Genomic DNA, 24,887 nt, shown 5'->3' with positions numbered 1-24,887 from the left:
GCTGGAGTGCAATGGCGCAATCTCGGCTCACCACAACCTCCACCTCCTGGGCTCAGGCAATTCTCCTGCCTCAGCCTCCTGAGCAGCTGGGACCACAGGCACGCACCACCATGCCCAGCTAATTTTTTGCATTTTTAGTAGAGACGGGGTTTCACCATTTTGACCAGGCTGGTCTCGAACCCCTGACCTCATGATCTGCCCACATTAGACTCCCAAAGTGCTGGGATTACAGACATGAGCCACTGTGCCTGGCTGGAACTTATATTTTAAAGGGAAGCAGAGCATAAAAATTTGGAAAATTTTTAGCCTGGTCATGTGGTAGAGAGAGTAAACCATTGAGAAACCCTATGTGGGAAGAGAAAAGGATGAAAAACACAATTTGGGGAAATACCAATAATAAGAATGAACATTGAAAATGAAATCAGTGGAGAAAGACAGTAGGAGTGGTGTTGTGGAGAACTAGAAAACGTAAACCTCTGTGGAAGAAATGATAAATGGGTCAAATGCCCAAGGTAACCTGGGAAGATGAGGACTAAAAGTAGCCATTAGATTTGGCAACAGGCCATAGCTTTGGTAGCTTGGGAGGGCAGAGGCCTGTCTGTCCTGTATGGGAGAGGAGGAGACAGAAAAAGCAGTTACACTCTTCTCCCAAAGAATCTGATTTCTGCAGGGAGGAAAAGGAGAGCAGCCTCAGGAAGGGTTTTGTTTCTTTTTAAAAATGAAAGTGAGCACGTCGTTTTGATAGCTGCCACCATGGATAGACACCCCTTTTATCTGACGGGCGGAAGCAAGGTCAAGGTGGCTTACATAGATTCCTTCTTCAGGGCAGGCAGGTGACTGACTTTTAGGATTTAAAGCCTCGGTCATACCTGTGGGGTAGGCAAGATCATCAGCTTAGGAAGCGAGATGCAGCGTGATGGTGTGTGATGTGTGAGAGCGCGCGTGAAGGTCTACACCTGTTACCAAACACCGGGGGTTCAGTCAACATCCTGCTGCTCATCACACAAAAAGAAGCAATGAGTGTTGCCAAGAAAGAAGGCTTTATTATTTTACTGGGTATATCAATCATAGAAATAAGAGCCATACCTCAAATTTGCCCCTCCCTCTTGACTAAATGCTCTACCATTCTCAGGTAATTTACAAAGAAAAGAGGTGTGTTTGACTCATAGTTCTGCAGACTGTACAAGAAACATGGTGCCAGCGTCTGCTTCTGGTGGGAGCCTCAGGAGTCTTCCATTCATGGTAGAAGGCGAAGGAGGAACAGGCAGCCACATGCAAGACAGAGAGCAAGAGACAGGGAGGAGGAGGTTCCAGGCTCTTTAAACACGTAGATCTTGTGTGAACTAATTATTGCAGGGAGGACAGCAAACCATTCACGAGGGATCCAACCCCGTGACCCAGTCCCCTCCCGCTAGGTCCCACCTCCAACACTAGCATCAATTTCAACATGAGATTTGGAGAGGACGTACATTCAAACCATGTCATCTTTGAACTGGCAAATTAATGTTAGAAGTGAGAGAGTTCTGGGGGAATACCCACTAATTTCACATTTGATTAAACTTTGAAGATTCTTTCTGGAGGTTAAGGGAATACAGTGAGAGGTACATTGCCTCCTCCCTTTTTGGATCTTACAGAATTGCAGGCACACTCAATCATCCGAGGTGGGGATTCATAACAAGGGAGTTAAAGCCCTCCTTTTCTGTGGTGGTGGCAAAGTACTGTAAGAGACTAAATTGCGTTCGGTCGTTTCCCTGTTCTCTTGGTTACCCTCCATCACTTCCATTATTTGAGAAGAACTTTTTATAACTGATTATGCTGTTATATTTTCAGGAGGTAAATTCCTTTCATGATCCAGTAAACATATCATTTCCCTTTTGTGCTGGTCTGACATCATGCCTTATATCTTAGTTCTTACAGCAGTTGTACCCTACTTCAGACCATCTTGCACGACTTTCTAAACACAGTGTTTTATGGTTTCAGTCCAAGGCCTTCCACTATAGTGAGATAAATCTTTAAGTGCTCAGGGTCAGCGTGTGGGGGTCCAGTCACACCAGCCACTGTCCTTGAGACAAGCAAGGAGTAGCCTTCCTTCCTGGAGCTCTCTTCCCAAAAGTCATGCTGCATGATTGGTGAAACCCAGACAGAGAGTGTGAGCAAAGGAGTGTGGAAACCGGAATGCACAGTAGAGGTGTGAGATCTGAAATGGATCAACCACCTCCACCCACTCAGAAGTGACTCGTAGAAACTGGGAAAGTTTAAGAAAAGCACAGTAGACTCATAGTCTACTGAGCTAGACACAGGTGACAGTCAACTTTAGCCCTGTGAGTGAGTAGGAGAGGAACTAAAGCCCCCAGAGGAAAGGGGTATGCTCCAGCTTCAGGGAGCAAGCTCAAGGTTTCATTGTGCACCGTTATCAGCAGGAGTGTAGACTGTGGCTATGATGCAGCACGGCCACCGCCAAGGAGGGAAACGGTAGTTAATCAGGTCTGTGGCTTGTTTCCGTGGAGCCTCAAGTATTAAACTGTGAAAGTTACATGCATTCTCAGGAAGGCCTTAACACCAATATCAATATTTTACAGTTAAATGGGAAGTATTCTATTCAAGATGTCCAAAAGTTGGCTAAATAGTAATTAAAATATATTAGTGGCCAGGCGCGGTCGCTCACACCTTTAATCTCAGCGCTTTGGGAGGCCAAGGTGGGTAGATCACTTGAGCCCAGGAGTTTGAAAACAGCGTGACCAACATAGGGAAACGCCCATCTCTACAAAAAATACACAAGTTAGCCAGGCATAGTGTCACAAGCCTATAGAGTATTCCCCAAGAACTCTCTCACTTCTAACATTAATTTGCAAATTCAAGGATGATATGGCTTGAAGGTATGTCCCCTCCAAATCTCATACTGAATCCCAGCTATCCAGGAGGCTAAGGTGGGAGGATCACCTGGGCCTGGGAGGTCAAGGCTGCACTCCAGCCTGGGTGACAGAGCAAGATCTTGTCTCAAAAAAAAAGAATTATATATACATATATATAATTAAACATATATATATATATGTAAGGTATTCAAATGTTCCTGTATTTCTTTTTAGCTTAAAATTTAAAGTTTTCTATATCACGTTTTAATGTCAAGCTTAGTTATTTTATAGAGATAGTTGTTGGCTTGTGTCTGTTTGTTCTGAGAGAGGGTCTTGCCCTGTCACCCAGGCTGGAGTACAGTGGTACAATCACAGCTCAGGACAGACTCGAACTCCTGGACTCAAGTGATCCTTCTCCCCCACCCTCCTGAGTAGCTAAGACTACAAGTGTGCACCATCATAATGAGCTAATTTCTTTTTAAATTTTTCTGTAGAAAGAGGGTCTTATTATGTTGCCCAGACTAGTCTTAAACTCCTGGCCTCAAGTCATCTCCCACCTCAGTCTCCCCAAAGTGCTGGGACTACAGGTATGATGCATCTAGCCTAAATAATAATTTTAGATGATAACTGAGTGCAAAATCACATTCATAAGAAGGTGACTGCACACTATTCACAATAACAAAGAAGTGGAATCAACATAAATGCCCATCAGCAGATAAAGAAAATGTGGTACACATACACCATGAAATACTATGCAGCTATTAAAAAGGATGAGATCAACTGGGTGCAATGGCTCACGCCTGTAACCCCAGCACTTTGGGAGGCTGAGGCAGGCAGATCACCTGAGGTAGGGAGTTCAAGACCAGCCTGACCGACATAGAGAAACCCCGTCTCCACTAAAAACACAAAATTAGCCAGGCCTGGTGGCACATGCCTGTAATCCCAGCTACTCATGAGGCTGAAGCAGGAGAATCGCTTGAACCCGGGAGGCAGAGGTTGCAGTGAGCCAAAATCGTGCCACTGCACTCCAGCCTGGACAACAAGAGCAAAACTCCATCTCAAAAAAAAAAAAAAGAAAAAAGGATGAGATTATGTCCTCTGCACAGACATGGATGGAGCTGGAGGCCATTATCCTTAGCAAACTAACACAGGAAGAGAAAACAAGACACCGCATGTTCTCACTTATAAATGGGAGCTAAATGATGAGAACATGTGAACACATAAAGGGGAACAAAACACACTGGGGACTTTTGGAGGGTGGAGGGTAGAAAGAAGGAGAAGATTAAGAAAAACAACTAATGGGTACTAGGCTTAATTCCCTGGTGATGAAATAATCTATACAACAAACCTCATGACACAAGTTTACCTATGTAACAAAACTGCACTTGTATCCCTGAACTTAAAAGTTTAAAAAAAGAGAAGGTAACTGCTACGCTTGCTATAAACATACTCTATGGATGTTCTGAAAAACAAGTGATTATTGAAATGCTATTTTTAAAACTACACTCATTGTAACAGTGCTGTAAGGATGGCTTAAATAAGCAACAACAGTTTCTCAATTTGAGATGACATAAACTCCCCAGCAAGAAAAACAAAAGCATTCTTTTTAGATTTTCTGGGGTTTCTAAATTTTCCCCCACACTCTGCTCTACCGTCACACCAGTGTCACAAAAGATGGAGTCCTGAGGGCCTGAGAAATCAAACTGTTTTGTGTGTCCAATTTTTTTCTCCAAATACAAAGAAGGAAATGCTGGACATCATTCATAGTTACTCAACTTTTATTGCTCAGGACACCCATTTACTCATTTCACGTACGTGTTGAAGGTCTGCTGCATACCAGGCACTGTTCTAGTTACTGGGGACAGGGCAGTGAACGAAGCAGACAAAGTCCATCTTCTGATGCTTCTTAGATTTTAGGATAGCAGATACTAGAGGGAAAAAATAATAATAAGTCAGGGAAGGGAGATAGAGAGTAAAAGATCAGGGAGTGATGTTTTGTAGGGGCACAGGAAGCCCTGTCTGATAGGTGACACTGAGTTGATCTTAAGAAAGTGATAGCCAGCCAGGCCCAGTGGCTCATGCCTGTAATCTCAGCACTTTGGGAGGCCGAGGCGGGTGGATCACAAGGTCAAGAGATCGAGACCATCCTGGCCAACATGGTGAAACCCCATCTCTACTAAAAATACAAAACTTAGCTGGGTGTGGTGGTGCGCCCATAGTCCCAGCTACTCAGGAGGTTGAGGCAGGAGAATCGCTTGAACCAGGGAGGGAGAGGTTGCAGTGAGCCGAGATCATGACATTACACTCCAGTCTGAGTGACAGAGCAGAAAAAAAAAAAAGAAAGAAAGAAAGAAAAAGAAAGAGATAGCCATATAGCTATCTGGGGGAAGGGCCCTCCTCTAGTGCAAAAACCTTGAACTGTGTTTGGAGTATTCAGGAACATTGAGGTGGTTAGTGTGACAGCTGTGGAATAGGCTAGGGGAAAATGATGTGAGATGACATTAAAAAGGTAGCCAAGAACCATCATACAGGGTCTTGGAGGCCCTGGGAAGAACTTTGCATTTTATTTGAAGTGCTATGGGAGACAAAAGGCAAGCAGAGGAATAACATGATCTGATTTATGTGTTTAAAGAATTGCTTTAGCAGCCTGTGAAAAATACATTATAGAGGACCAAGAAAGAGGCAAAATGATTAGGTAGGTGGCTGTTTCAATAGTGCAGGTGAGAGATGGTAGTGATGAAGGTGGTGAAGGCAATGAGAAGTGATCAGGCTCTGGGCATTTTTTCCAAGGCAAGGTCAATAGAATTTTCTGATGGTTGGATATGGGGATGAGAAAGTAAAGTCACGGGTAATTATACATGTCTGAAAAACCTGAGTGATTGGAGCTGCAGTTCACTGAGTTGAAGAAGACAGATGGAGGAAGAGGTAGAGGGTAGGCAAGCAGGAGTTTGATTTGACTCATGTGAAGCTTTAGATGCTTGTTAAATATCCAAATGGAGATGCTGAGTAGGTAGCTAAATATACAAGACTTGAATTCAGGAAAAAGGTGAGGGTTGGAAACAAAATTGAGTATTTCAAACCAAGAGACTGAATGAGATCACCTAAGGAATCAGGATAGATGAACAAAGGAGTAAGTGTAAGGACTGAACCCAGAGACATTTTGCATTGCTGTAAAGGAGTACCACGACTGGGTAATTTATAAAGAACAGAGGTTTATTTGGCTCATGATTCTGCAAGTTATATAATAATGGCACCTACATCTGTTCAGCTTCTGGTGAGGGCTTCGGGAAACTTACAATCACGGCAGAAAATAAAGGGGGAACAGGCATGTCACATGGCGAGAGAGGGAGAAAAAGAGAGAGAGAAGAGAAGGTACCAGGCTCTTTTAAACAACCAGCTCTCCCATGAGCTCACTTATACCATGGGGGAGGCAACACACCATTCATGAGAGATCTGCCCTCATGACCCAAACACCTCCCACTAAGCCTCATCTCCAACACTGGGGATCACATGAGATTTGGAAGGAACAAATATCCAAACCATATCACTTGGGAAGGAGAGAACTGAGAGAGTAAAGTCTCACGGGCCAAAACGTCTCAAGAAAGAGGGAATGATTAACTACCAAATGTTTTAAATAAAATTTTAGTTTACAAAGGCAATTACTTTCAAATTCAGCATAGACTTTACTTTCTTTTTCAGTTCTTCTCTAGATGTTTTTTGGTGGGGTACCCCCAGGACTTTTCACTGATTTCATTCCACCCAGTTCAGGCCCCTTTCCATTTCATAATAGTTTTTCTCCATATCTTCCCAGAAACCTTGGCTTGGCAGGAATAAGGAAAGCTGAGACATGAAACAAAAGAGTAAAACTGTTTGAATAAAAATGAAATATATGCTCCCAACCCACCTCTAGGTAAATTTATACAGGATATCTACTCTCCATCCTCATTCTGTTTGCCAAGATTTCTAGGATTCATAATCAAGGCACTTTTTACTATTTCTGCCATTGCCACATTTGTACTAGTATGTCGCTTAAATGGATGATACCTCATAATGGAAACATTACTGGATTTAAAGTCATCACAATGTTTTAGTTTCTGTCCTGGCTGTGCTAATAAAATGCTGTGTAATGTTGGGGAAAATGCCTCTCTGGCTCTTAATAAAATGAGGTCAAGATTAGTAAACAAGTTGTCAACCCGTGACCCTAGTTAAAAAAATGTCTTCTTTACAATTATGGTGAGATATTATGCTCAATCTCTTCTTATTAGTTCTCATAGTTTGTTTGCAGATAGATTCCTTTGGATTTTTTATGTCCACAGTGATATGGTCTGAAAATAACAATTATTTGTCTCTCTTTTTCTAACCCAGTTATATCTTATTTATTTTTCTTGTCTCATTGCTTTGGCCAAGACACGAGTTAATTAATAAATACTATCAGTGACTAGAGAAATCATTGTCTTATTCCTGACTTTGATACTATTTCTTCTAAAGGTTCAGCATTAAGTATGATGTTTACTAAAGTTCACTAAAATTTTTTCAAATTATAAATCCATATTTAATTTTATCAAAGCTTTTACTATGTCTTCTGAGATGATCATATGTTGTTTTACATTTAATCAATATGATGGACTATGCTGATAAATTTTTGAAATATTGGCCCATTCTCACATCCATGGGACAAATGCCATTTATTCATTGTATGTTTTTATATGTCAACAGCTTTGCTTTGCTAAAGTGTCATTTAGGATCTTTGCAACTATCTTCATAACAATGCTGGTGTGTAATTTTCTTTTCCTGAATTTGCATGACACTTTTCAAGTGTTGAAAGAAAAGAACTGTCAACCTAAAATTTTATATTCAGGAAGAAGGGTTAAATCAAGACATTCTCAGGTGAAGGAAAACTAAGATAATTTGTTAACAGTAGGCTTATCATAAAAGAGTGCCTATAGAATATCTTGAAACAGAAAGAAATAATTAAAGAAGAAAACTTGAAGGCCGGGTGTGGTGGCTCAGCCTTCAGTAATCCCAGCACTTTGGGAGGCCAAAGTGGGCAAATTACCTGAGATCAGTAGTTCAAGACTAGCCTGGCCAACATGGCAAAACCCAATCTCTACTGAAAATACAAAAAGTTGCTGGGAAGGTGGCATGAGCCTGTAGTCCTAGCTACTTAGGAGGCTGAGGCAGGAGAATCACTTGAACCCAGGTGGTGGAGGTTGCAGTGAGCTGAGATCATACCATCACACTCCAGCCTGGATGACAGAGCAAGACTTCGTCCAAAAAAAAAGAAGGAAACTTGAACCATTGAAATAAAGAAATGCCAATGAAAAGAGTTAAAATATGGGTAAATATAATAGATTGTCCTTTTCCTCTTGAGTGTTCTGAATTATGTTCAAAAATGGAAGCAAAACTTATAATATTACCTGATATGGTTCTCAATGAATATAGACAACATATTTAAGACAAGTATAAAGATAGAATAATAAAGAAAACTAATATAGGTAAGGATTTTATACCCAGTTGAATTGGTAAAATGTCAACAGCAGTAGATCAAAATTTATGTATGTAGAATGTAATGTGTACAGCAACCACCAAAAAAACTCTTCAAAAAGATACACTATAGATAAATCAAAATGGGATTATAAAAAATATTCCCGTAACACACAGGATGGCCAGGAAAGTAAAACAGAGGAACAAAACAAACAAACAGAAACCCAGAAGAAACAAAGAGAAAACAACAAAATGGCAAACTTAAACCTGATATGTAAATAATTATATAAGGCAAAGAAATAGAATAAATAGTTCCACAATATACCCACACAAGTATACCTGCTTATTTTTGACAAAGATACAAAAATATTTCAATGTAGGAAAAATAATATTTTCCATCTCATGATACTGGAACAATTGAACACTCACACACAAAAAAACAAAAAACCAACAACATGAATCTCAACCTAAACTTCATACCTTATGTTAAAATTAAGTCAAACTTGATCATACATTTAAACATAAAACATAAAACTATAAAACTTTCAGGAGAAAACCTTCGGGCCTTAGTGGTGGTTGAAAAAAAAAAAAAAACCAATAAGTTGAATTTCACCAAAATTAAAATTTTTGCTCTGCAAAAGACCAAAAGACCCCATTAAGAAAATGAAAAGACAGGCTACAGACTAAGAAAAAATATTTGTAAACCACATATCTGACAAATAACTCTTATACCTGGAACATATAAAGAATTGTCAAAACTCAACAGTAAAAAAAAGAAAGAAAGAAAGAATCTGATTATAAAATGGACAAAAGACATAAACAGCATTTCACTAAGGAGGATATGGACATATAGATGTCAAATAAGCATGTGAAAAGATGTTCAACATTATTAGGCTTTAGGGAAATACAAATTAAAACCACAATGAGGTATCACTGCAACACCTATTAAAACAGCTAAAATATAAAATGGAAATATACCAAATGCTGATGAAGATGGGGAGCAACTGAATCTGTCATAGATTGCTGGGGCAAAGTAAAATATTATATTCACTCTAAAATAGTTAAGAATTACTCAATCTCAAGTGGCCTGTTAGAACAGTAGTTAGGGTATAGAGTCTGCAGCTACAAGGTTGCTGGTTCAAATCCTCAGTAGAACCAGTTTAACCAAAAAAAAAAAAAAAAGCCTCTTGGGAAGAATTACTCAATATCACGTGTTTATGCTGTGACCCCTCCTACTTCTTTTACACATCAGCTGGGGAAGAGATCTGAGAGGGAAGTGGCTTCATTTCAGTGGCTGACTTCCAGAGAGCGAGATGGCTGGCTCCCCCACATGCCTCACCCTCCTGTACATCCTTTGGCAGCTCACAGGTGAGTCCAGCCAGAATCTCTTCCACTTGCCTGTCTTCCTCATCCTGAAGTGTAGTTCCAGGTTTCTTCTTCCACTCTGGGCCTCTGGCTCAACTCAGGAGGCTCTATGTTCTCATCTAGCATTTGCTTTTTACTAACCTCTGATCTCTGAATCTCAGATCAGGAAGAGACTAGAGGGAGGGGGGAAAATGGCTGTGGGAATGGACTCCCCTACTGACTGTCCCAGGGATGAAGGAGCTGAAAGAAGTGGTGCTGGATATCAGAGACTATTTTTCCAACCCAGATTCTGCCGTGAGTTAGATAAGGAATGTTGAAGGTTTCCTGGGCCTCAGAAACTTTATCTGCTAGCCTTCCCTCCTTTTGAGGGCAACTTTAAGAGCAAAATAACTGACAGTTATGTATTTTATTTACTTATAAATGTATTTATAAAACTGGTTATACATAACAATAATAAAATGGAAAGAACCCCTTGAATTTTCTCTCCTTACTCACTCAAGCAGTCTATTCAGTCTGTACTCAGAGAGCCAACTCATATCATAGACACTTTATGTTTAGTCCATGGAGGACCTAGGACTGTTCTGCACCTGTCAGTGGTCTTCTAGTCTTTGAAGATTTTTGTATCCTAAGGGCTCTCAGAAAGGATCAGGAGCCCCATAAGTGAGAAATATCTCTTCTGTCATCCATCTCATGGAGTACCGCCATGAGGTCGCCCTCTGGGGACTTACAACCGCTTCATTATGTGTATGTGTACCTGAGCCTGCCTGAAGTGGCCTGCCCAAGACCACACAGGCAACTGGTGTCCCCAGTCCTTTCCCCTGCATCACCTGGCCTTGCTAAGTGATCAGCATCAGCAGACTCTTACCCGCTTTGTATTCATCAGAAGTTTGTATTTTGGGAAAATACCTTGGGATTCATCAGAAGTACCAGGTGGTTCTGGAATAGGCTCTCACTTAAAAAAAAAAAAAAAAAAAAAGCCACTCCCTGAACGAAAATGGTGAGCAGAAGTGGAACTTGAGGGAAGTAAGGTGGAGGTTGGGGGGAACGATAGAGATTTTGAAAGCACCAGGTGTCTACCTGAAACCAGTGGGCAAAAGGGCACAAGTCTGAAGAACTGCCATGCAGGTCCTCTGTCCTGCTCTGGAGGCTGCGGGCAGCCTGTGCAGTGCACCTCCTGAGGCTGAAAGGAGGCAGAGATTGCCCTGGAACTTTGACTTAGTAGCTGTATTATTATGGGCAAGTTACTCTTTCCCTCTGAACCTTGCTCTTCCCAGGTGTGTAACTGAGAATGAAATCTAAGTGGCAGAATGATTCTGACATTTTAAATGACATATCAAATGCAAAATAATTATTAAAATAATCACCATTTATTAAGTTACTACATCCATGGGGTTTTTCATACCATCTCCTGCAAGTCTACAGGACAGATGTCTTTATCCCTGTTTTATAGATGAGGAAACCTAGGCTCAGCAGAGAGATTACATTTCTTGGGCAAAATAACACAGCATTTAAAAGGTAGCCGGAGATTGAGTTTTCAAAGCTAGTGCTTTTTTCATCACAAGCTGCCTGTCCCTGGACCTGGCACCAGAGAGGTGCTCACTACACGTGCATTGGAGCTGTATCTTCCTCAGGGAGTACCAATTGGGGTTTCTTCCCTCACTAGGTACATAAATCTGAGGTAGAAACTGGAAAGGCCCAAGAAGAACAGGTAGCTCTATTTCTGGGATATGGAGGAATCAACAGGGAGCCACCCTGGCTAAACTCAGAGGGGCCAAGGGGCGGCTCTCATGGCCTCAGTATTCTTGTCTGAAAAATGGGCACAATAATTTGTCAATGATTAGATGATAACAGTAGTGTTGAAAAGACTCTCAATAAAAAGAAAACAAACAAGTGGGTGAGAGGAATTGGGAGAGTGTTGAAAAGAGCCAGAAGAAACAAAGAAGACGGGGCAGGAGATGAGTAAGAAGCAGAGTGGTGGGCAACGTAAATGTGAATGTGGTAGGTTAGGGCTACAGCGTTGGAAAAGGTGTGTGGTGAACTGCGAAATTTTCTTTTCTTTTTTTTTTTTTTGAGATGGAGTCTCACTCTGTCGCCCAAGCTGGAGTGCAATGGTGCAATCTTGGCTCATTGCAACCTCCGCCTCCCGGGTTCAAGCAATTCTGCCTCAGCCTTCCAAGTAGCTGGGATTACAGGTGCCCTCCACTGCACCTGGCTAATTTTTGTATTTTTTTTTTAGTAGAGACGGTGTTTCACGATGTTGGCCAGGATGGTCTCAAGCTCCTGACCTCATGATCCGCCCACCTCAGCCTCCCGAAGTGCTGGGATTACAGGTGTGAGCCACCGCACCTGGCTGAAGTGAAAAATTTTTAAGCCTCTGTCACTGCCTTGCATGGCATTGAATTATAATGCTTTTTTGTGAGTACATTCATTAAGGAGAACTTGAGTAAAGGTCAATAGATTTCAAACCACTTTGGGTTTTTTTGTTGGTTTAATCCATGGTTTCTTTTTATGAAATGAAATTTTACACAGAAACAAATACATAAATGACTATGGTGGAAGCCTCTCTAACAGAGGTAAGTCCCATAGCCTCCTAGCCTTAAACCTCCTCCTGAGCTCCCCAGAAATACACTGAGGCACTGCCACAGCCTCCTAGGGTAGCAGGGGGCACAGTCTGTAAAATCCTGCCTTAGGAGCCTTGGCTCCTAATCCTGACCTTCCACTGGCTTGGGAAACATCACCATAACCCTCTGAATATCAGCCTTCTCATCTGTGAAATGGGATCAGACTGAATAACCCCTAAGACTCCTCCCAGCTCTGAGATGCTCGGGTCTGTGGTTTTCATGAGGAGAGCTCCATAACACACGGGAGCATTTGGACAGAGGCATCAAGTGCTTGGGGACAGGGCTGGAAAGCAGGAAGTAGGCTTTCCACTCTCCCCTCCCCGAAGTCTTACTGCTGAATCACCGCCCCTTGGTTCTGACTGCACCGATAGTGTACCTTCCTCATAATCAGGCTCCTTCCCTCCACTCAACTCTTGAGACTCTAGGGGACAAGACAGGAAAGGAGGTAACAACCAAGAGGAAAGGAAGATGGCAAAGGGCAGGACCTGTTATCCCTTCCTGTTAGAGGGCATCTCACAGCTGACTTCCCTGATGCAAAGACATCTGAGGCTTGGCTGGGGCAGAAGACAAAGGGTCTGCTGCTCCAGCTCCCTCCACCTCCAAAGGCAGGCGGAGGACAGCCATCTTAACCTTCTGGCTCACTTTGCTAAGAAGCCATCCAAAGGTGTTTTGGGATATCTTTCTCATTTTTAGCTATCCTTGCAGAAATAAAACCAAAGATGGGAAGCCTCTTCAAGGCCTCACTCTTGTGCTCCCGTTTCCTGACCTTGTCATCAACATTCCACCTTGTTGTTTAGGCTGGCCTGTACTTCTCAAAAATGCTTTCAAATCCGTATTCACACTTCATCTTCCTCAAATGCCTGGAAATTAAATGTTGTTATTTATTTCCCGTAGGAGGGTTCAGAAACCAAAACTCGAAGTGGTAAATGGTGAAGCAGTAGTGGAAAAAACACAGACCTCTGAGATGGAGGAACTAACTCCTCTTCCCTATTCCAACACTTCTTCATTGGGGGCTTTTGGAACGTTACACCCCTTCTCAAAGCTCCAGTATCCTCAGTCATAAAGCAGGGCTTAAGCTCTAGCTCACGGGCTACTCTCAAGATCAGGAGAGAGGATGCCCATGAACCGGCTGAAAAGCCATGAGTGGCACCAGGTGTTGGTTGCCGTTATTATGACCATGGAAGCACCAGAATGGACCCAGGGTCCTGACTCCCAGCTAGGCTGGAGCCCTCTCTCCCTCTGCCACATGAAGGAGAAGCCACCTCTACCCATCTCTGGGCAGGACTTGCTGACCCCATCACTGGGCGATCTTGCCTCTAATCCTGTGGACCAGTCATTGGCTAATTCACAGCGAAATGATATATTCAGTTACCACCCAGGGAGGATATTTCTTTCTGGAGAATTTAAAGTGTCAGTGAGGTGAAATCAGTGGTCAAGTTTCAGGGGATATGTGTGAGGAAGAGTTGGAGACTTCCTCAGGAAAGAGCTTTGAACTAGCATTTACGGGTTTGAATAACATTTAGATGAACAGAGAGGACAGCAAAGCACAAACAACAGTGTGAGGGAGAAGGTGAGCTGAGGATGGGGAGACGGGGGAGGCCCGTTTGTGTGGCGGCCACACGTCAGTGGCAGTCCCGGCTACGCATCTTTCCACAGCAGTACATTGTCATCCTGGCCTTATGCAATCAACCCATGTCACATGACGCCCCTGAACTAATGACTGTGCAGAAGGAGGGCTACCACCTGAGCTGGGGATCCCAAACCATTTGGCTTCTATGGGAAGAGGAAGGGGTAAAATGGCTGTAGAAGAGGCATGTTACAATCTTCACTGCACTGACTCAGATGAAAGGTTGGCACCTGAGGGGAGTGGATGAATATAATACCATGGGACCCAATCGTCTCGGGCCTTGTGGGCAGAGACCTCTGTCTCCAGGGTCTCACTCTGTCATCCAGGGTGGAGTGCAGTGGCACAATCATGGCTCACTGCAACCTCCACTTTCTGGGCTAAAGGGATCCTCTCACCTCAGCCTCTCAAGTATCTGGGACCACAGGTGAGTGCCACTATGCCTAGTTATTTTTTTCATTTTTTTGTAGAGACAAGATCTGGCTATGTTGCCCAGGCCAGTCTCAAACTCCTATCCTCAAGTGATCCTCCTGCTTCGGCCTCCCAAAGTGCTGGGATTACAGGTGTGAGCCACCAATTCCGGCATCTTCTGTTTTCATAACACATGTAGTCACTTTTTTAGTGGCTGTCTACCAACTTCATGAGTGCCAGAATTATGACTGTCTTGCTCTCCAGTTATATCCTTGGCTCCTAAACAACGGGAATTAAATAAATTCTTGTTAAAAGAAGGAATGAGCCAGGTGCGGTGGCTCAAGCCTGTAATCCCAGCACTTTGGGAGGCCGAGGCGGTTGGATCACGAGGGCAAGAGATCGAGACCATCCTGGTCAACATGGTGAAACCCCATCTCTACTAAAAATACAAAACATTAGCTGGGCATGGTGGCGCGTGCCTGTAATCCCAGCTACTCAGGAGGTTGAGGCAGGAGAATTGCCTGAACCCAGGAGGCGGAGGTTGTGGTGAGCCGAGATCGCACCATTGCACTCCAGCCTGGGAAACAAGAGTGAAATTCCGTCTCAAAAAAAAAAAAAAGAAAAAGAAGGAATGACTGAATCTGACAAGTGTGACCTGCTTAGATATGGTAAAACTCTATAGGGTCACACACTGCAGGTGTAAAACCATCACAGAAAGAACTTCAATTCAGCCTTGGACAGCTCAGAAAAGAAGTCTCTTGTTTCTGGATCCTTTTTCCCAGTCAGTTGGGAAGAAGAAGCAAAATTGGTTTGGACTCTCCAATCCTGCCCCTATTCTCTGAGCCTACATTCTGAGAATAGTATGGAGCTACTGTTTTCTTTCATTACCCCTTGTCTGACCCTGAAGATGCATTTAAGATAGAATATACTATATATAGTCTCATATTGGTAATTTGCCCTGTGTCATCCTCCAATTTTATTCTAACAAGAAACAATGAATTTGGTGACATTCTTGTACCTCACCCAAGTCATGTCCCTTGTCATTTACCCTGAGAATACAGCACTGTGGAAGGGTGAAGGGAGTAATTGCACACATGCCAGTAGCTAAAGCCACATCCTGGTCGTTTTGCCACTTCGTCACCTTAAATATTTCTCCAAAACGAAATGTGAAAATGAAATTACTTAAAGATTGCCCTAAGTGTAGAAATTGCACCCACTTAGGGACAAGTGATACCCCATCTTTATTTGACTTCAAAATATTCACCACTTTCATCTTCGCTGTTGAAGTAAATGAACAAATGCATTAACTGATCAAAAATTCAGAATAAAATTAATTTTACATGTAACATTCCCTGGCACTCTTTTGACTTGACATTCCTAAAGATGAACAAAGAGAGCAGTTGAAAAACCATCCTGGCCTTAAGATAAGGAAGCAGAGAGAATAGTTTTTTTTTTAATCAAATTACTGAATGGGCTGATTTGATATACATGTACTGACTGATATATTATAGAGGGAAAAATGTGTGCTCCTAAATGATACTTAGGAAGTAAATCGGTACTTTTAGAGATACAGTTATTATTTTTATTATAATGAGCAAAGGGTCAGTTTGAGGACAAGTAAAATCAAAATGCGCGTGCTCTCTACAGGGCAATAGCTTTGCTTGAATGAACTCAATCACAATGCGAATGCTGGGGCTTATTGTATTGACTCTAGAGCCACCACGGGGTCACTGCCTCCTGAGAACACAGTTATTTTCTTGACTAGCTACCCTGCCTCACTTTAAGGATTTAATCTTAGTTTTTGCATTTCTATCAGCCTTGAATAAGTTCTTTTCATTTCTATTTAGTTTTCTCATCTATAAAATATGTCCTTCATGATCTCAACCCTGTGGGTTTTGGTGTGTACTCTGCCTCCTGTTACGTGGCTTGAGTAAGTCACTTACCCCGCTGTGCCTCACATTCCTGATCTATAAGATGGGGATATAAAGAATGTTTCCTCTAAGGACTGTTTTAAGACTTAAACAAGGCTGAGTGCGGTGGCTCACACCTGCAATCCCAGCACTCTGGGAGGGCAAGGTGGGCAAATCACTTGAGGTCAGGAGTTCAAGACCAGCCTGGCCAACATGGTGAAACCCCACCTCCACTAAAAATACAAAAATTAGCCGGGTATGGTGGTGTACACCTGTAGTCCCAGCTATTCAGGAGGCTGAGGCAAGAGAATCGCTTGAACCCAGGAGGCAGAGGTTTCAGTGAGCAGAGATCGTGCCACTGCTCTCTAGCCTGGACAACAGCATGAGACTCTATCTCAAAAAAACAAAAAACAACAAAAAAAGAATTAAACAAGATCATAATCTGTGCTTTAAAACTTCTAGTCCCAAACTAAATTATCTCACTGCTCTGTGCTATTCCCAGAGTCTGTTGCTCAAGTTTAATAGGTAAGAATAAGATGACATACTCCCCACACCTGTTCACTAGTAGTGCTCAGCTGGCCACTTCTGGAAGTTTCTTCAGCAGACATTCTTAACTGTTTTTCACCTACAACCACATAACCAGTGATTTTTTTTTTATAAGTCATACTCTCTGGGAATGAACTAAGATTGTTGTGAAACATAAATTTCTAATCTCAGTGCTTCCATGTGAGCACTTACTTAACAGGGTAACATGTGAGGAAACTCGGTGTGAGAAAATTCCAAAAGGTTTCCCGGGAGCTGCTTGTGTTGGACTGAGTGGGTTTCTCAGCTCTCTCTAGGACCCAAAGGGGGTGATAATTGGTGGCAAGAACAGGGAATCAGGTTTATTTTATGGTTCTCTGTGTTTATAGGTTCAGCAGCCCATGAAGTCATGAAGGAGCTAGTTGGTCCCCTTGGTGGAGCCGTGACATTCCCTCTGACGTCCAAAGTAAACCAAGTTGACTCTATTGTCTGGACCTTCAACACAACCCTTCTTGTCACCATGCAACCAGAAATGGGCACTATTATAGTGACCCAAAATCGTAATAAGGAGAGAATATCCTTCCTAAATGGAACCTACTCCCTGAAGCTCAGCGAACTGAAGAAGAATGACTCAGGGGTCTACCACGTGAAGATATACAGCTCATCCCACCACGATCCCTTCACCCAGGAGTATGTGCTGCATGTCTACGGTGAGCAGAATCCGTTCCAATGGTGGATGGCTGTCTTGGTGAGGTGGTGAGCTCCTTGACATGAGAATGTTTAAGCATAGGCTGGATAAACACTTAGCAAGAATGTGGGAGAGGGCACTCCTTCATGAATGAAGTAGATATAGCTGATCCCTGAGGTCCCTGTCTACTCAGAGATGCTATAAGAAGCAGCATGGTGCAGTGGATCGCTGATACATGCAGTGGCCATCACATGGATCAAGGTCAAATGCTGGCTTCTTTAGTCACAGGACCTTAGCCAAGTTACTTAATTTCTTCAAGTCTTAGTTTCCATATCTGTAGTGGGGAGGAAAGCAACACCTACCTTAGGAAGATTTTTTGGCCAAAGTATCGAGTACACCTCTTCCTCTACAGATTTCAACCAATTGATACATAGATGCAAGAAGGAGGGGATAAAAATATCAGCATTATTTCTGGTAAATGTAGACAGGAGAAATGCTTCCTCCCAATTCTGGACCTTGGCACTCATCCAGGGAAGTTAAAATTACAAAACAATTACTCAAACAGCTACAAGAAGAATAGCTGCCTCACTCACTGAGCCACAATATCACTGACATCAGGAGATGGGCCTCCAGACTTGCTTGTAGGAGGTAGGCCTGCACCTGATCCAGGTGTCTTCCATATAGACATGGTTGAAGGCAACAGAAGATATGCATTCTGCAGGGTAACTAGCTGGGGGAGGAGGGAAAAGGGCAAACCACATTTGAACAGCAATCTTTAACGTCTCAAACCCATGAGTAGAGAAAGGTAAATGATGACTGTCAGATTCTTACCATCTCCCCAATGAACCAATTACTCATCCTCTGATACAGGGGAGTGAGCCCAAGGTAGAGAAGGGGGCCAGAAAGGCTACTCCAATACTATTTTCTCCTAGAGAGTAAAGTGAACTCTCCTAGAGAGTAAAGGGAAGCCTGAGGACAGAGACTAGGGAGTCTCTAGAATAGAAAATATTAGCGGACATCTAACATGCATTTAGCACAGTGCTTCCCATGTGGCTATGCTTAGTAAACGGCAGTTACATTCTTGTTGCATTACTATTTCTATCATTCTTGCTGTTACTGTTATTATATACCTGTGGGAAAGCAGACTTAGATAATTGTCTTTTCCAGATAAGAATGAGAATTCTGCTCTGAATTACTGCTTTTTCTCCAGTCTGTAGCTCCTAGAGAGATTCAGGTCCAAGGTATCCAAGGATAATTCAGAAAAAGGAGAGCTATAGGCAGAGTTTCCATCCCTGGTTGTCCTTTCTCTTTCACAGAGCACCTGTCAAGGCCTAAAGTCACCATGGGTTTGCAGAGCAATGAGAATGGCACCTGCGTGACCAATCTGACATGCTACATGGAACATGGGGGAGAGGATGTGATCTATACCTGGAAGGCTCTTGGGGAAGCAGCCAGTGAAACCCATAATGGCTCCATCCTCCCCATCTCCTGGAGATGGGGAGAAAGTGATGTGACCTTCATCTGCTTTGCCAGGAACCCCATCAGCAGCAACTCCTCAAGCCCCATCCTTGCCAGGAAGCTCTGTGAAGGTAACTGCCTCTGCCCTCTCCACGGGAGCCTCTGTCCAGAACCTACACCTTCTTTAGCTCATGACCCCCATAGGAACAGGCACTGTATGGAAACTGGAGGCCACTGGGTGGTCACTGGGCTGGGAGGAAGGTAGCAGGTGCTCCAAAGGCTGGGTTGTTTTTCTGAGCTGACTTTTCTCCCTTCCCCATACCTCTACCCATTCTCTCTTTAAAGGTGCTGCTGGTGACCCGAATCCTTCCATGATCCTCCTGTGTCTCCTGTTGGTGCCCTCCCTGCTCACTCTCATTGCTCTGGGGCTACTTCTTTGGTTTATAAGGAGAGAACGACAAGAAGGTACAGTGTGTACTATTTTTTGTCCTTACCCATATTCATGCTTTTCTCCTTCATTGATTCAACAAGCACATATAGAGCTGTATGCCAGACTTGGCATGAGGTGTTGAAGATAAAGAGCCCACAGTCTCTGCCTCAGGAAGCACACAGTCAGCCTGCACTCCTTAGTTCTGGAGTAGAGAAATGCTGGAGGCCTTTCCTGAGGACACGATTCTCCTAGTTCCCTTTCCAAGGCCCAGTTCTCTCCTTCTCCCAGAGGGACATCCTGATGTGGCTCTTCTGTTGATACCCACATTGCTGACTGCTCCCCTGACCTGGGAGGTGATGGCCTCCAACTCTGAGGTCCCCACAGACCAGCACCTTCCAGTCAACCCTTCCTATCCGTATCCCTGTCAGAGCCCACATACCACTCCCACCCTCTCCACAGGATCCGCTTGAGACCTCGCTTTACTACCCACCTCAGTTTAGACATATGGCACCTGGAGAAGCCCTTCCCCGTCTCTCTACAGCCGTACCCTATGCTGTGTTCCTAAACCCTGCTGATTGGTCTTCTGGGCTCCCACCACCCATGTGGGTGATGGGGAGGAACCTAACATCCGTTGGGTATGACCTGTAGGCTTTGAAATCTCCCTTCCCTCCTGGAAGCCTCTCTGAAAGTGTCTTTGACTTTCCCTACTTCCCACTTTGACCACCTTGATCCAGAGATCAGGAAGTGATGTGATGAGGGTTAACAATGCACCCTGTTTTGTTCAGGATTTTCTTAGTTTTAACACTGAAAGTCCTCTGTCCTGAAAACCCTTCCGTTACAAGGAAACTAGGATGGTTGGTCACCCTAAATGGGTCATCCAGGAGAAATGGTGGGTCAGTGGGAGTGGTGAGCGGTTGGAGAGATGGCTTTGATTCTCTCTCAACTTGCTTTTAGAGTCCATTGAAGAGAAGAAGAGAACGGACATTCGTCAGGAAACTCCTAACTTATGCCCCCATTCTGGAGAGAACACAGAGTACGACACAATCTCTTACACTAATGTGAGTCCCTTCTCATCTCTCCTGGGGACTGATCCTCTCTATGAGGCTCTCCTTGTGAGGTTTTTCCATGGGTGTGGGCAACATGGGAATGAAGAGGGGAGTGATGATATATAGCCTTAAAGCCCAATGCACCTGTGCCTTCTCCAAGTCTTCGTGGATTCTCTTCTGTGCAGAAGAACCTGGTGGTCTCTGGAGCACCTGGTTCTGACTCATAATGCTCATGCTGTGATCTATGAAGTCACCTGCTCCCCCTCCACAGTTCATAGCGGCCACTCAAAAGGCCAGATTCCTTTTGCATAAGGCAGTGGGTAGAAGAGTGTGACTTTGACAGGATGTTTGAATCATGGTGTCAGAAGACTTCTCTAGAGATGCCTCTTCCTCTGAAGTGACTCAAGGAGCCATCACAAGAAGGATCAGGGCACTTGGGTGACTCTGGGTCCCCACTCAAGGCATTGCAAGTGTAGGTCACTGAGTGAAGTGAATGAACACAGTTCGTTCAAAGCAGTCTCCAAAAAGAAAATCTTAAGAATAAAGTTTTAAGAAACTCAAACAACAAAAGACAATTTGGAGAATGAAATAAGGAGACAACTTCAAAAGGCTCCCCAGGGCCAATCCAATCACTGCAGCCCAGGCTGGGCTAGCTCTTTAGAGGTCATAGAGCCCTTTATCACAACAGCCTATATAGTGAATAAATAAAAATACTTTGGATCTCAAAACCCCAGTTTTACTCAAACCTTTGGTTCCTCTCAATCAGGTTTCATCTTCCTACATTTGCCTACAACATTTACCTACATCTACACCCTACAAAGAGGAAATGTTACCAAAGTCATTAGTATTCTGAGCGCTCTTTCCTTTCTCACAAGGGAGGCTGCTTTGTGCTCCATTTAACTGGTTTAAATCAAAATTTATCTCTTTATTGCCATGTTCTTTCCTCCCCTGCTTAAGATACATCCCCAGAGGACTGCAGGACTGCCCTGGATGTTCAGGAATAGACTTAGCCAGCCCAGGATATTTACCTGTGGTTGGGAAGGGGTTTTCGTTATTGTTGTTCTTGTTTTGTTTTATTTTGTTCCATTAGTCATCTTTACTGGTTTTCTCCAAGGGCCCTTTGACGGTTGGGAAAGTTTATTTGCAGCATTAGCAATATTACTTCAAATTATCCTTTAATCCTTTTAGGAGACTCATAGCTAATGAGACTTGTATATGTATCTTACATATTTTTGAGATTCATTTAAACACAATACAGTTTAAAAATAATGCAATGGCCTCCTGAAAAAAGTTACCGAAAATTATTATAATAGCAGTCACCACTAAGAGAACTTCCTACTACCCCTCCCTGTTCCAGAACCCTCCTTTCCCTTTCCCCATCTCCTCCCATCCCAGCTTTCCCCTCCCTGGATTCTGAATGTCTCTCTGGCCTTGCCTATGTGACTCAGGAGGAGGGTGATGATTTCTTTTGTTTGTTGTTTTTTTAATAGAGAACGATCCCAATGGAAGATCCAGCAAATACGGTTTATTCCACAGTGGAAATACCAAAAAAGGTAAGAAGCTTTAGAGATGAATTTCATCTTAATGGTTCCATTTCTTTTCCTGCTTCATATTTAGGTCAAAATTTCTTGGGCCCCAGGGATTTCATATTCTCTGGTATTAAAAAGTACCCTAGTAGTTCCCCATTCCCTTTGCTTAGGGTAAGATGAGAACATGGGGGATGGAAGAGAATTGTGTTTCAGGAGTCGAACTGGGCAATCTGAAGCAAATGGAGTAGGAAAGAGGTTCTAGATAGGAATGATAGAGAAAATCAAAAGGCTTCTGACTGAAGTTATAGGTGAGGAAAAAGATCATGGCTTAGGTTATGCATGGAATGAAGAGAGGACTAGCTGGGGAGGAGACTCCAGCTTGCTCCTGAGCCAACAGTAAACTGTAGGAGAGAGAGATTTCTACTTTTCACCTGCAGTCCAACCATGTTACATCTGGCTTGCATCCTCTCCTCAGTTAAACTACTAATGCAGTAGCTCTAACGCTTATTCCTTCACAGGATATGAGTGGCAGAAATAATGGTACCTTTCTGTCTCCTTTCTCGTCCTCTCCCAAACAGATCCAAAAAGATAAGAATCATTAAAGCAATTTGCTTAGCAATAGAAAATGTTGGTTTCATGAATTATTACAAGGAAAGTTCAGTTCCTTAAGCATTCAACAAGATAAATATGGGTTAAATTTAAAGAATAGTTTCTCTAAGCTAGGGGTGATTCAGATTAACCAGTGGGAGCCAGCATGGCAGCCGATTTGGGTTGGGTAGCCTTGGAAATAAAGTTTCCTAGATGCCGGGGTCTTCATGGAAGATCCAGAGCCCTGTTCACCTCCCTCACTCTGCTTTCTTATTTTCTGTTTTCAGATGGAAAGTCCCCACTCACTGCTCACGATGCCAGACACACCAAGGCTATTTACCTATGAGAATGTTATCTAGACAGCAGTGCACACCCCTAAGTCTCTGTCCAAAAAAACAAGTCTCAGCCCAAAGAAAACAATCAAAATATTTCATTGATTTGACTAGAAACACCAACACCGAGGAATAAGGAAGAACACTGACTTTTTTCCAGGATAAACTATCCTTGATGCTCTTTTAGATTTGAGAGTTCCATCCACTGCTGAGAAATTTCCTCAAACCTAGGTTTAACTATCCGATCTCCAAAATGGGATTGTGAATTTTGTCAGCAAACCACAAGAAAAGTGCTTAGAAGTGGTCCTATAAAAATGTAAATGTCTCATCACACATATTAATGACAGCCTGTCACATTAATGAAGGCTCCAGGTCAGTGTCTGGAGTTTCATTCCATCCAAGGGCTTGGACATCAGGATTATACCAACAGTCTTGCTACCAGGAGAGTAAGAAGGCCAAAACAGACAGACATGCCCAGCAGAAGCAGATGTGCCTGATAAAAATGGATGTATTCATTGGCTCCGTAAACTATGTGGCTGGCACTATGCTCAGCTTACGCTAATAGATCAGACATGCTCTTGGCTCTCATGAAATTGGTTCCAAATGAATGAACTACTTTCATGAGCAGTTGCCATAGGCCTGACCACAGATTCCCAGAGGGCCAGGTATGGATCCACAGGACTTGAAGGTCAAAGCACATAAAGATGAAGAATTCAGGGTAGATGATGATGTTTGGCAGATACTATAACAGAGACACAGAAGCATGCATGGCCCAAGGACAATGACCTCAAGCCGGGCTTCATTCATGCACTTGTGCTGCAAAAGAAAAGCCTAGGTCTAAAGGCTGTGTCAGAGCCCATCCCAATAAAAGAGATGGTGTCTAAAGTCCCATTTTAAATCTAATATGGGAGACTTAGAGTCAAGCTGTAGAGACTGGTAGGGCACGGGGGGCGGTGATTATTTGTAAATATTCATTAATAAATATTCATTCAATAAATATTTATTACGAACCTATGAGGCTGGGCACAGTGGCTCATGCCTGTAACCTCAGCACTTTGGGAGGTCAAGGCAGTTGGATCACCTGAGGTCTGGAGTTCCAGACCAGCCTGGCCAACATGGCAAAACCCCATCTCTACTAAAAATACAAAAATTTGCTGAGTGTGGTGGTGCGCACCTGTAATCCCAGCTACTTGGGGGCCAAGGCAGGAGAACCACTTGAACCCGGGAGGCGGAGGTTACAGTGAGCTGAGATCACGCCACTGCACTTCAGCCTGGGAGACGAGTGAAACTTCATCTCAAAAAAAAAAAACCTATGCTACATCAGTCTGGCACATAAGATGAACATCCCTGCCAACATAGAGTTCACCATCTCTTTACTTAAGTGAAAAACATGGGGAGGGAGAAAAGGGGGATGGCTGCTTTTGATGTGTTCCCTGACACATATCTTGAATGGAGACCTCCCCACAAAGTGTTGAAAAACTTAAAAACATGCTTGTTGGGCAAGAATGGGATTGAGATTATCTTCTCTCAAAAAGGCCTTGTAAAGGAACTGAGCCAGATCTCTTCCCTTACTCCAAAACCCTACTGTAGCAGCCTCCCTCGCAAAAAGTCTTCTTTACTGTCTTAACAAAATAGGTATTGTGAAATTCACATACAAAAAGATGCATTATGTTGCTATTTGCAGTAGTGAAATTCTGGCAACTGCCTAAGAACCCGACCACCACAGGTGAAGGTCCGTTCACAAACAGACGTTAAGAATTATGGGTTAGACTGGGTGCGGTGGCTCAGGCCTATAACCCCAGCACTCTGGGAGGCCAAGGCAGGCACATTGCTTAAAGTCAGGAGTTCAAGAACAGCCTGGCCAACATAGCGAAATCCCATCTCTTCTAAAAATACAAAAAAAATTAGTCGGGCATGGTGTCAGGCCCCTGTAATCCCAGCTACTCAGGAGGCTGAGGCAGGAGAATCTTTTGAACCAGGGAAGGGGAAGTTGCAGTGAGCCAAGATTGTGCCACTGCACTCCAGCT

General features: G+C 43.3%; 2 protein-coding genes across 3 annotated transcripts in view; one reads left to right on the top strand and one right to left on the bottom strand.

Moving 5' to 3' along the window:
- The window catches only part of CD48 (CD48 molecule), a 69,474-nt gene that overhangs the window by 28,978 nt on the left and 15,609 nt on the right, over positions 1-24,887 (bottom strand). The window lies entirely within an intron of this gene.
- On the top strand, positions 9,569-24,514 carry SLAMF7 (SLAM family member 7). Of its 2 annotated transcripts, XM_017503591.2 has the most exons (7): positions 9,569-9,704; positions 17,179-17,499; positions 18,794-19,066; positions 19,281-19,400; positions 20,320-20,423; positions 21,902-21,964; positions 22,816-24,514. In XM_017503591.2, exons 1-7 carry the CDS (start codon positions 9,650-9,652, stop codon positions 22,885-22,887), a joined length of 1,008 nt encoding a protein of 335 aa, XP_017359080.1. In that variant the 5' UTR covers positions 9,569-9,649; the 3' UTR covers positions 22,888-24,514. The 2 variants fall into 2 exon arrangements, with proteins under 2 accessions (XP_017359080.1, XP_017359081.1); XM_017503592.2 differs by lacking the exon at positions 20,320-20,423.

Source organism: Cebus imitator, unplaced genomic scaffold, assembly GCF_001604975.1.
Source record: "Cebus imitator isolate Cc_AM_T3 unplaced genomic scaffold, Cebus_imitator-1.0 Scaffold313, whole genome shotgun sequence".
Classification (NCBI taxonomy): domain Eukaryota; kingdom Metazoa; phylum Chordata; class Mammalia; order Primates; family Cebidae; genus Cebus; species Cebus imitator.
Note: the sequence above shows the minus strand (reverse complement) of the source record. Positions and strands in the feature narration are given on the sequence as shown.

Bases quoted from the DNA above. Each gene is read 5' to 3' on its own strand.
- SLAMF7 (XM_017503591.2), top strand. From the start codon at position 9,650: ATGGCTGGCTCCCCCACATGCCTCACCCTCCTGTACATCCTTTGGCAG. The intron at 17,500-18,793 runs GTGAGCAGAATC...TCTCTTTCACAG, and splicing joins GTATGTGCTGCATGTCTACG to AGCACCTGTCAAGGCCTAAA. The intron at 19,067-19,280 runs GTAACTGCCTCT...CTCTCTTTAAAG, and splicing joins TGCCAGGAAGCTCTGTGAAG to GTGCTGCTGGTGACCCGAAT.